Genomic DNA, 13,517 nt, shown 5'->3' on the forward strand with positions numbered 1-13,517 from the left:
ATTAGAACACTGCCCAGCACCAATTGGAAGTGCACAAAAGTGAAATGGTAAAGTCTAACAAAATGGAAATTCAGGCTTGCATGTATATGCAGGTATATTTTTAGTTATATAGTGCTACTTATGTACACAACGCTGTACAGCAGAACAAAAAACAATTAAAAGAACAGGGGTCATTACATTAATACATACAAATTATAGTTGCATTAAAGATTTATTACTAAGCGTTAAGCTGGCCATAGATGTTGAGATTTGTAAAATATCCGATCATCATCGTGAGACCACGATTATCTCGGAACAATCGTACGAATTGTCCATCAACTAAAAAGACCAATTTGCCAGGAAAACAAAGGGTAACTGCCTGCTTGGCCCTGCAAACATAGATAGATTGCACTGGGACCGACAAAGATTTTTAAACCTGGCCGATCAATTTTCTGACAGATGTCGGCCGAAAAATCGTAAGATGCTCGATCATTCGAATCCCACTAACGCACCATAATTTCGAAGGATTGGTCGGACTTCGCTAAAATCGGTGGTTCGGCAAGAGAAAACTTTGCGTCTATGGGGAGCTTTAAAGAGACAAGGCTTAAAGAATCCCTAAACGTAGCTTCTCGTCAGCTGCTCATAGCACACTGAGTATGTGTGTGTGTGCCGCAGACACTACTAACAAAATCCAAGGTGCCAAACTCTGGTGACAAATTTAAGGTCCTGGATCATTACTAGTATAGAGACGCTGAACCATTAGGGTGGTTCAATATGTTCAGTATATAAAATAAGGGCAATATTCAATTTTAAGGTTTAGTATCTTCTAATAATATAAATCAAACTAAAATCTAAAACATCAGCATCGGCCTTCAAGCAGTCACTCCAAACAAGTCAAACTGCACAGGGCAACCTAATAAGACTAACACTATCCATAAACTGAGGTGCCTGTGAGGACAGAAACATCCACCAATGTGCTGCTTATGATTTTGCAGGTTTTTTTCCCTCCAAGAGCTTGAGTTTTTTTTTTGCAAGACAGAATTTATCACAAAGAGACATCACTGTGAATATTATGAAATCCTGCAAAAGAATATGGCCATAGTATATAATCAGTTCTTGCTGCTTTGTATTAATTACAGATAAATAAATATTCCTAAATTTTTGGTTACGATTTAGCTGGGGGAATGGGTTTGCCTATTTAATATTCTGTTGTAGCTTGTTCATTGCCAAGGCCTTTACTGGCTGTGCCTGAGCCAGCTATTCACAGGCCTGTTGTGTGGGTGTGTTCCAGGGACAGCTGGGTCACTTGTGTTGGACAAGTTGTATAAAATGATACACATGCAGGTTTTAAGCTCTGTGATGCCAAACCAGCTGTTGTCTAGCTTTTGGGTGTGTGTAAGAAGGCTTCTGGATTACTGGCAAGTGGGTGTGCTACAGAGCTCAATAATTAACAGTTACCGGTCTCACAGAAATGTAAAACATATTAAGGCTAAGGGCACACTAGGCGATAGCGCCGCGATTTGACTTAATCCGCGATCGCTGTGGAAACTTTTGCGGGGAATCGTGAGCGTAAAAACACACGCGGCGATCTTTTTTCTATTGTCGCTCGAAATCGCCTCGCTAGGCGATTTCGAGCGACAATAGAAAAAAGATCGGCGCGTGTGTTTTTACGCTGGCGATTTGTCGCGATTCCCCATAGACGCCAGCGCCAAAGTTTCCCCAGCGATTGCGGATTAAAAGTCGCGGCGAAAAGTCGCCGCGAGTCAAATCGCGGCGCTATCGCCTAGTGTGCCCTTAGCCTAAAGGGGTAGTTCACCTTTAAATTAACTTTTAGTATGATGTAGAGAGTGAAATTCTGAAACAATCTGCAATTGGTTATTGTTTTTTATTATTTGTGGTTTTTGAGTTACAGTAGAATCGCCATTTTACGTTTTTCAGGGGGGAAAATGATGTAAAATCCAGGAAAATGTTAAATCAGGGAAAAGTATTATGCAATATATATATATATATATATATATATATATATATAGGACCACAAAACAACAATGTAAAATGAGGGAAAACTTAAAGGGATACTGTCATGGGAAAAAAAATTTTTTTCAAAATGCATCAGTTAATAGTGCTCCTCCAGAATTCTGCACTGAAATCCATTTCTCAAAAGAGCAAACTGATTTTTTTATATTCAATTTTGAAATCTAACATGGGGCTAGACATATTGTCAATTTCCCAGCTGCCCCAAGTCATTTGACTTGTGCCTTTAGGAGAGAAATGCTTTCTGGCAGGCTGCTGTTTTTCCTTCTCAATGTTGTTGCAGATTTCTGCTGGAGTAGCACTATTAACTGATGCGGTTTCAAAAAACATGTTTTCTGAGGACAGGATCCCTTTAAAATCAGGGGATGAAAAATGGGGGTTCTACTGTATTTAGCTTTTTATTCAGTGGCTCAGCAGTTTGCAATTTCAGCAATCTGGTTGCTAGGGTCCAAATTACCCCAGCCACCATGCACTGATTTAAATAAGAGACTGAAATATGAATGAGTCATAAAAAGTAGCAATACATGTGTAGCCTTACAGAGGATTTGTTTTTTAGATGGGTCAGTGACCCCCACTTGATAGCTGTAAAGAGTCACAAAAAGGGAAATAAAACTATAAACAATAAATAAAAGATGCCCGAAGACTTGTATGGCATCGTGCATCAAAATAAAAAAAATTAAGTGCTGTCAAAAAAAAATTAGACGCCCATAGACTTTAATGGGCGTCGGCGCCATTTAGCAGGCACCAAATCTTTGTCGAAACGAAACGCGTCAAATTCACCCCAAGCCTCATTAAGATCAATTCAAAGGTTGCATATAATTATAACTAGATAACATTCTAAAAGTTAATGTGAACCACCCCTTTAATATAGATTATTTATCACTACAATCTCTAACAAAGCCATTGATTACAAGGTTATTCAACAAAAGTAAAAAATACTGCAATACGCAGGGGCAATCCTTCTCTCAATGCTTTATGCTGCATTAGTCATGTCAAATGCATATCCCTTCACTGCAGCAAAAATGATGGATGGGTACAAGCATTAATGTACCAACAAACCACCGCTAGAATAAGCCAATATGGAAATACAGTCAGAATGACTGCAACAGGTAGGCCACATTGCTGAATACAAAACTAAGGCACAGCTGCAAGAGACACAACTGAAAATAGATAGATAGTACAGCCCAGGAAAAAACTCAACAGGCACTGCAATCTTACCTGCAAATTGTAGGACCCTCACCCAACCTGATCACTGCTGGTTTTGGGTCAACCTGTACATCAGAATAAAACAAATATACACTATTTTTTTACAGCTGAATCTTTGAGAATGTCAAATTTATTTTGGCAACTGATGAGTATTCCTCCTTTCAGTGAAGCAGGTGGAAGCAGCTTGTTATTATACAATACTAGTTCTTTCCACCACTTTACCATGTTATTAGTAATACTGTCCAATTTCCAAAACCCACCAGCACTCCCTGGCCTCTCGAATTCAAGCTGGTCCGGTGCACAGTTAAAAGGGATCGGCAACCCTTAATAGAACACGCTAGCAAGAAAGAAACCGGCACTCAGGACTCAATGCAAGCGGGCAAAGCCCTGCGTGTTTAATGCAACGTTACGTTTCGGGGGCGTGCCCCTTCGTCAGACAGTAATACGGTCACATGTATTTGCATGTTTGGTGCCTGTTCACTGCGGGCTATATGGCATAAAACAATCTCTCTTTATTCTTGCAGATCACAGTCATTGAATCACCTTTGATTTGATCACCTGTGGTTTCAGCACTGGCCTGACTTCTTTTAGCTCACTAACTTCAGCCAGTTCACAAACACTTGTTATATAAAACCTAGACACTGTCTATGTATCGTGGGAGTTGTAGTTCGAATTAAACCAAAAAATCTGCAAAAGTTACACAATTGATGTGTTTGTAGGATAAAACCAAAATGCAGTTGGCCGAGTAAAGCCTCATTCCATACATCCGATCTACTCTTCTCCAAGACTGAACTGTTGGAGTCATGTTGTATGTGCTAGATAACCTCAACGTAGTAGAAAAAAAAGCAGTAGTCATCATGTGTACAATCTCTACACAGACCAGTAGACTGGTAAAAGCTTGGATTAAAGAAAATCGAGGAAATATCCGTAATTTTAAAAATGAAATGGCATCAGACACCACAGTCTCAAGACATTTCCATGAGGCCAGACATAGCCTTTGCCAGTTAAAAGTGGGCAGTGTTGGAAGTGGTTAGAACAGCCTCACGATGAGGGGACATTAAAAGATTTTTCTCACAAAGAGAGGCAAACTGGATTCAAAAATTGGACAGTTTACAACCAAAAGGTCTAAACGATAGCTGGTGTATCAAGTGCTTTTTGGGACTACTGCCACATAGTTCACTTGTATTAAATGCGACCTCTTTTTCTTTCAGATTTTGAATTGTTGCCCTGGAGTGGAGGAAAAACTGCTATGGTAGGAGTAATTTTGGACAACGTGTTTGTGAAGTTAAAGGGATACTGTCATGGGAAAAAACATTTTTTTCAAAATGATTCAGTTAATAGTGCTGCTCCAGCAGAATTCTGCGCTGAAATCCATTTCTCAAAAGAGCAAACAGATTTTTTTTTTATTCAATTTTGAAATCTGACAAGGGGCTAGACATATTGTCAATTTCCCAGCTGCCCCAAGTCATGTGACTTGTGCTCTTTACTGCTGTACTGCAAGTTGGAGTGATATCACCCCCTCCCGTTTCCCCCCCAGCAACCAAACAAAAGAACAATGGGAAGGTAACCAGATAACAGCTCCCTAACACAAGATAACAGCCGCTTGGTAGATCTCAGAACAACACTCAATAGTAAAAACCCATGTCTCACTGAGACACATCAGTTACATTGAGAAGGAAAAACAGCATTTCTCTTCTAAAGGGCAGGCACAAGTCACATGACTGGGGGCAGCTGGGAAATTGACAAAATGTCTAGCCCCATGTCAGATTTCAAAATTGAATATAAAAAAATCAGTTTGCTCTTTTGAGAAATGGATTTCAATGCAGAATTCTGCTGGAGTAGCACTATTAACTGATGCGTTTTGAAAAAAACATGTTTTCCGATGACAAGATCCCTTTAATAGTATCCATACTGTGCGTATACATTACATTCGATTGTCTTTTTATAGATAGGCCTTTGTTTTCCACAGGCAGTTTCTATATTTCTGGAATCATTTTTTCTATGAACTTTGAACCTATGGATTTGTAATGATTATTCTACAACTGGACTATTCAGACCTTGGACTACACGCAGATTTTTCTTGTGCTCACCTGAATGCTAAAGAGGGGGTGGGGATTTAATTATGTCACTTCCTGTGCATACCTTTAAAGGAATAGTTCAGTGTGAAAATAAAAACTGTGTAAATAGATAGGCTGTGCAAAATAAAAAATGTTTCTAATATTGTTGCCAAAAATGTAATATATAAAGTCTGGAGTGAACAGATGTCTAATAAAACAGCCAGAATCCAACTTCCTGCTTTTCAGCTCTATAACTCTGAGTTAGTCAGCGACTTGAAGGGGGGCCACATGGTACATTTCTGTTCAGTGAGTTTGTAATTGATCCTCAGCATTCAGCTCAGATTGAAAAGCAACAGATATGACCCATGTGGCCCCCCCTCAAGTCTGTGATTGGTTACTGCTTGGTAACCAGTCAGTGTAAACCAAGAGAGCTGAAAAGCAGGGAGTTGGATTCTGGCTGTTTTATTAGACATCCAATCACTCCAGCCTTTATACATTACATTTTTGGCTAACTAACTATATTAGAAACATTTTTTATTTTGCATAGCCTATCTATTTACCCAGTTTTTATTTTTACACTGAACAATTCCTTTAAATCATTGTGATCTACACGAATGTAGTACACTTGACAAAGAGCGTTGAGCTAGAAACATGTTGTGCCATTAAGGGCAGAGACAGACAAAGCTACTGGGGCAGATTAGTTGCCCAGCGACAAACCACTTCTTTAGGCGAAGAAGTTTTTGCTTAGACATTTTGATGCCAGCTTCAACATGATCTAAGGTTTTTAAAGGAGAAGGAAAGCTACGGAGGCATTTTATTGCGAATAGATTAGCTGCAATAGTGCAAGCTAGAATGCTATATTTATTCTGTAGAATGTTTTACCATACCTGAGTAAAAAGCTCTAGAAAGTCTCTGTTTGTTTAGGATAGGAGCTGCAGTATTAACATGGTGTGACATCACTTCCTGCCCGAGTCTCTCCCTGCTCTGGGCTCAGATTACAGCAGAGAAGGAAGGGGGAGGGGAAGAGGAGCAAACTGAGCATGCTCTTGCCCAGGGCAATGAGGTTTAAGATGAAGGCAGGAAGTCTGATAAAAAAGCCCATGTGTACACAATAGTGGGAAAGAAATGCAATGTTTCTTTTGACAGGGGACTCAGAGCAGCACTACTTTGGGGGTTTAATGGTATATTTAGATGGACCTTTCTGATAAGGCTTACTTAGTTTTAACCTTTCCTTCTCCTTTAAGGTTTTCTATCCCTTGAATATGCTTCTTACACTTGTAATTTTAAAATCCACCAAATAAAATTGAAAACCTGTGACCAATTCAAAACTAGTATATACAAATAAAATACATATATCCTCTATACTACTGGTTCTGACTACTGGAACAATGCAGAGAAGTGATTCCTGCTATGTGGTTTCAAGATTCAGAACCAGAGAGCAGAATAGGATAAAGAAATACTGCTTTCAACTGCAATTACATTTACAATTAACTTTAGAATTGAAAACATTGCATGAAATATGCTTAGAATTACAGTTTATTTCATTTTGCAAAAAAAGTTTTTGGCAGAGATTCCCTTTAAAGGAGAACTAAACGCTAAAAATGCCATGTGGTATATACTGAACTTATTGCACCAGCCTAAAGTTTCACCTTCTCAGTAGCAGCAATGATCCCAAACTTCAAATTTGTCCTTGCCTTTTGAGAAAGCTGTGGCGAAACGCACGTCAGGGCGAGACGTGACTATTTGGTTTTAGAATTTATTCACTTCGGTGAACAGAGATTGCACTTTTAAATACGGATATCTTTCCTTTAACTTTATCTTAAACCTATTTTCTCTCCAAGAACTGTAGGGTTTGAGGTTTTTTAGGGTTTAAACAGCCTCTTTTACAAGTTAGAAAAGATAAACAAGGAGACTACAGCCCTTCAGTTTCTACCTTCTCCCACTTTGTGGTGCTCCAAGGGACCTAGAAATTTTTTTTAGTTAGTTTACTTGAGAGCAACTCCACCAACTATCTATATTCTCAATTCCTCACTTATTCTCAAGGAGCAGCTGGGCGAACCTCGAACCGAGAAGCATCAATCTATTTTTTAAACTGATTAACTATCAGCACTGGTCACTTTCTAACTTATTATACTATTGATTAATGTTAAATATGAATTGAAGTGATTAATTAATTAACAGAGCACAGGCACTTTATAAATTAATTGAAAACAATTAGTGGAAATTAACAATTTATTGGTTTTATTAAAAATAAACAAGCACTTAATATTTAATTGTTACATGTTGTATGGTTAAGTAATAATCACAAGATTTCTTTAATTCATTAAACAAACAATTATTATTAATCAATTAGATTGTGTGAATATTAAGACATATGAATTAGTTGTAGAGGTCACTTCATGTTAATTAAGTGGTGAATGAATTGAGTGGAAGGAGTAATTTGTTCCAGTTAAACTAAAATACCAGCTCCTGAAGTGGGGGTCTTTTATTTTAACAGAAGGCACTATACAGTCACAACCAAGGTTCTTTTTCTCTCTCTCTTTTAAATTTAAAACAGTGTTTTATCCTTGTGTGTCTGTAGAATACGTACACACTTTAATAAAGAAAGTTAGTGAAATCCTATTACAACTTTAAATTTGTCACAGGGGGTCACCATCTTGGAAAGTGTCTGCAACACTCACATGCTCAGTGGGCTCTGAGCAGCTTTTGAGAAGCTAAGATTAGGGTTTGTCACACTGGTTTCTGTGCGGACATGTAATCTGTATTAACTACTTATCAGCCTGATATTGTGACATTTCTATTCTATGTGTACTGTATTTTGTCGGTCCCTAAGCTCAGTAAGTGACAGAGCATGTGCAGTGAATCAGCAGAAAAGAAGATGGGGAGATACTGGGGCATTTTCTGAGGCACAGATATTCCCTGCTAAATGGCTGTGGTTGCCTTGGTCTGGTCCAAAATCATCAGCTTGAACTAGAACCCCAAGCTATGAAGAATGACTGGTTTTACAAAAAAGTTATGGATTTTTAGATAAAAGCTCCACCCTTAGGTGAACCACGAATTGACCCATAGGAAATGTACATTAGGTCAGTAGAAAGACTGACCTAATGTATAGAATTGTTTCAGCAGTTTGTCTGGTTTTTGTCTCACTACCCTATTATCTTTGCATCTGTGGGCACCTCAGTCAGAAGTCTGGACATAGATCTGTGGTAGGAATTGAGAACATTATCATTTCAGCTTAGATCAATTCATTCAGGACACTGGCTGAGCCTGAACAGATGGACACACTGGCCAACACATGACTGTTTTGCTGGCTTTACCCTGCGCATAATGATGAGTAGAGATTCTGGAATGGTACATGGATTCAGTTCAAGTTAGGAAATGTGAGGAAACTGAATTCCTGAAAGCATTCAAGCTCTGAACATTGAAAGGATATGAAGGCAAGAAAGCTATTTCCTTATGGTTCAGGAAACATAAATACCCCTCAGTCTAATAAAATGAAGAAAGAACACAAAGTTTGAGTTATTTACAATGACCATATTAAAGGTAATGTTACAATTCTATATTTATAGTGCTGCATATTCCAGAGCACTGAGTGTTTAAACATCTACAAGCCAGCTTCCAAAAAAGCTGGGACACTGTGTAAAATGAATATTTAAAGGGATACTGTCATGGGAAAGTGATTTTTTTCCCCCCAAAACGCATCAGGTAACAGTGCAGCTCCAGCAGACCTGCACTGAAATGCATTTTTTAAAAGAGCAGACAGATTTTTTTTTTACATTTAATTTTGAAATCTGACATGGGGCTAGGCATATTTTCAGTTTCCCAGTGCCCATGTGACTTGTGCTCTGATAAAGTTCAATCACTCTTTACTGCTGCACTTCAAATTGTAGTGATATCACCCCCCCCCCCACTCCCATCAGCCAATCAGCAGAAAAATGGGAAGGTAACCAGATAACAGCTGCCTGGTAGATACAAGAACACCACTCAATAGTAAAAATCCAGGTCCCACTGCAACGCCTTCCATTACATTGAGTAGGAGAAACAACAGCCTGTCTGAAAGCAGTTCCATCCTGAAGTGCTGGCTCTTTCTAAAAGCACATGAGCAGACAAAATGACCTGAGATGGCTACCTACACACCAATATTACAACTAAAAAAATACAACTGTTGGGATAGGAATATAATTATATATGGTAGAGTGAATTGTTTGCAGTGTAAACAGTGTAATTTAAAAATACAAACTGCATCCTAAAAAGCATGACAGAATCCTTTTAAAATGTGAAATTTGAATGTGATGCCGACAATACATTTGTAAAAAGTTGGGGCAAGCTCAACAAAACACTGGAAAAGTTTTGAGAGAGAGAAAGAAAAAAAGAAAGAGAGAGACCACTCACCAATTGGCAACAGGTCAGTAGAATAATTGGGTATAAAAAAAGTGAATCCTAGAGAGACTTCAGAAGCAAAGATGGGAAGGAGTAAACTCTGCACATGGGGCATACATTGCAACAATTTTTTCAGTTTTAGGATTGTTCACAAGAACTGAAGACTTTTTTCAAATACAATATATTTTCTATTTATTGCTGTTTTTCTCATTTTGAAGCTTAACGTTTAATTTTTCACCTTTTTTAATCCCTTGCTAAAGCAGCTGTGGGGAGGGGGTTGTTAATTGATACATAAGTTGATACAATTCTTATCTTTGGCCCTGCTGAACAGAATCCCAGAGTTTCATGATTAAAGGCAGCGGTTAAAACGGATACAATGGTTGTGAATATTCCACAGATGCTGCAAACATAGACTGAAAAAGAACTGCATGTTTTCACCATTAACTTATATAGCAAACCACTGCACGCCTCCATATTAAAGGGGTTGTTCACCTTCCAAACATTTTTTTTTAGTTGTTTTCAGATTGTTCACCACAAAGGCTTTTTTCAATTGCTTTCCATCTTTTATTTTTTACCATTTTTCCAAAATGGAAGTATAATGTATGTGTCTCTGTTTCAATTGGATACATTTAGTAGCTACAGGAGTTCATACATTTATCAGCAGTGTCTTTGGAATATTAACAACTATTGTATCAATTCTAACAGCTGCCTGTAAAGAAGCTCATGGAATTTGTTCAGCAGGGACAAAGATATTAAATGTATCAACTAAATGTATCAATTTAGAATTTAGAACAGTCTCCCCCCCCCCGGAGAGCTACTTTAGGGCAGAGACACGGTCAGATTCGGGGATATTAATCGCCCGGCAACAAATCTCTTCTTCTTCGGGGCAACTAATCTCCCTTCCCACCGGCTAGAATGTAAATCACTGGCAGGATAGCACTCTGAGCGCTTCGTTTTCTGAAGTCGCCTCGCGAGGCTAGTTAGTCTAGGACTCAAAGCATGAAGGTACTGTTTACATCAGAATAACAATACTACCCTTGCCTTGTACTGCCTCATTCCCCAAGGCTATTTATAGCAAGGTTTTACCTTTATAATCATCTTTGGCATTAGAGCTTTTCTTAAAATTTCAGTCACTGCTGACTTTACTTATTTTTTTTAACTAACACAGGGCCCCCTGCCAGTTGCATGCAACTTTTATGAAGTACAAAGGATCACGAAAATCATGAGTGTTTAACTAAAGGCCCATTGGGTTGGATCCAAAACATAGTTATGCCTTTAGGCCTTTACATACTGTACATCATCATTTTAATATAATCTGTCATTTAATTGTGTGCTGATATTATAATCAGACCACTCCTTATAAACAGTTGAATTTACTGACAAGCTGATCACACACAACATCAACACTCCAATCTGGCCCTCCCCCAACAGGATTTTCAAATATCCACAATAACAATTGGGCAGGCTGTCAGGAGGCTCATATACACTGTCAATTAGCTACCACAGTGTAAAGTAAAAGTGGTTAAGTGCCTGCAATTAGTGATACCATACTAAGGGCGAGGTCACACGTGGCGTTCTGATGGTTCGTTTTTAAAAACGCACGGTCGAGCGTGACTATGCCAATGAAACCAGCGAAGTGTACTTCCAAACCTACAGATCCCACAGAGTTTAATTATATGGTGTTTCCTAGGCATATTGACATTTCTGCTAAATAAACACAAACACTGGTGTGTGGTAGATGTTTGCACACAAGCACCCGTGGGAATTGCTATAGTGCCTATTCCATTATTTTCAATAGGGCTTCATTTCGCACGTATTTAGGATTTGCTGTTCGTTTTTAAGGGTCTGGCCACACGGGCAGATTCGGGGAGATTAGTCGACAGGCGACAAATCTGCTCTTTTTCACGGCAACTAATCTCCCCGATCTGCCTTCCACTGGCTAAAATGTAAATCGCCTGGGGGCAGGCACACGGCGCGCTTCGTTTTCCTGAAGTCGTCCATAATTGCCTCACGAGGAAACTTTGGGCGACTTCCGCAAATGAATCACTCCGTGTACCTGCCCCCTGGCGATTTACATTTTAGCCGACGGAAGGCAGTTCGGGGAGATTAGTTGCCTGAAAGAAGAGAAGATTTGTCACCACCTGGCGACTAATCTCCCGAATCTGCCCGGCCAGACCCTTAAAACCGCAGTGTACAAACGCCAAGTGTGACCTTGCCCTATGTAAGTTATTCAGCTACATGTATAGCATCTTATAACCAGATCAACACTCTTAACTAACAACCCAATGGACTGCAACAATTGGTATTCCCTACTAGCTATCTGCATTGGCACACTGGTAGGAGATAGAAACTGTCATGAGTAGACTAAGCACGTGTATGACGTGGGCTCAAGCTATGGATGGACTACAACTCCCAGCATCCCCGTAAGATAAATGTGTTGTTTACAAAGAGGGGCGAAGGTTCGACATCACATACAACATACCGTGCTGTGTAAAAATGTTAAATCCAGCCTCTGGGTTGTTTCTGCCGGTCGCTTCTCTCCTTCGGCCGCCGGTTCCTGCTATACTTCCCACGTGGCTGCTTGGCTTAGTCCCGCTGCTTCTGCCGCTTCTGTGCGGCTGTTGAGCACCAGGTGCTTCACCTCCGACGCGGCCTACCTGCTGGCCCATCACCGGCCTTTAGTAAGCTGCCTCGCCACCACTGCAGCCGCCCCCACCGGGATGGCCCAAGGCACATCCCTCTCGTTACTTACAGGTTGATGTCAGGTTCCCCCAAGTCAGAAAAGATTCCCCACCTCTCCGACTCGCCCAAGATAATGAAGTTCCCAGTCACAGCCGGGCTGCGGCTTAGCAATCCACAATCACAAGCTCTGGCTCCGCGCCTCAGCCGCAGCCCAGGCCGCCGCCATCTTAATCAGCGAGAAGCTACAGACATTAGGCAGTGCGCCTCCTGGCTCCCATGACGAAAATCTACAGCGCCCACTTCGGCTGATTCTAGCAACGCCCAACAAAATCATGGCGACGTCAACAACCCGGGTCTTGTCCTGTGAATATTAGTCACCAGTTTCGGAGAAGCATTAAAGCTTCTCACCAGAAGGTGGCAGCTATTGCACAACCCTGAAAAGGGGACAAATCCAAATTGTTGTGGGTTGCTTGTTAAAAATTCCAAACACCTGCACGAATAGTACAAATAAATACTGTAAACAATGACACGGTACTACTACTAATAATAATAATAATGAATTAAATGGGTTTAAATGTTAAAAGGACGTGTCTACATTTTTCTTACTATGTATTAGTCAAAATATATTTGTGTAGCTTGCACCCTAGCACAAATCAATGGTAATTGCAAATTTGAGGTGGTCCCTCACTCCAATGTTTGATTGGGTTCCTCTCAACACAGCACTGGCACCGTCCAAACCACAATATTTCTAAGATCAATCGTAAAATAAACAAATCAATGGATAGGGTTCCCAAGTGTTTCATATTAGATAGAACTAGCCTAAATAATTATGCAAGTTGTCTTTGTCTTCTTTTCACCATATTCTCTAGGTTGCCTAGTTGCAAGAAGTATCTTTGATCACTCATCATAACTGGTGCGTTCTAGGGTCGCCACCTGTTCGGTTTTGACCCAAACAGTTTAGTTTTTCTTAGGGCTGCTCCTGTCGCAACTAGGGTTGCAACCTTTACTGGAAAAAATACAGGCCTTCCTATATATTTATCTTTTTTCTGTATTAGTTGGGATCAATCATAATTTTTACTGGCCAGGTGGCAACTCTAGTCGCCACTGCCTTTTGGGGGTTACAACCTTGTGAAACCCAAAAAATAATCTGGGCAATAACCACCTCTGATGTCAAAACCTGAC

The 13,517-nt window shown here is 39.8% G+C and overlaps 1 protein-coding gene across 1 annotated transcript in view; it reads right to left on the bottom strand.

The window, feature by feature from the left end:
• abl2.S (ABL proto-oncogene 2, non-receptor tyrosine kinase S homeolog) overlaps positions 1 to 12,664 on the bottom strand; it is a 29,079-nt gene extending 16,415 nt beyond the window's left edge. Inside the window, exon 1 of the mRNA XM_018260963.2 lies at positions 12,136 to 12,664. Coding sequence (XP_018116452.1) covers positions 12,136 to 12,322 — 187 coding nt within the window. The 5' untranslated portion in view covers positions 12,323 to 12,664. The remainder of the gene's footprint in view (positions 1 to 12,135) is intronic.
• Positions 12,665 to 13,517: the final 853 nt, after the last annotated feature.

Source organism: Xenopus laevis, chromosome 4S (assembly GCF_017654675.1).
Source record: "Xenopus laevis strain J_2021 chromosome 4S, Xenopus_laevis_v10.1, whole genome shotgun sequence".
Taxonomy (NCBI): Eukaryota; Metazoa; Chordata; class Amphibia; order Anura; family Pipidae; genus Xenopus; species Xenopus laevis.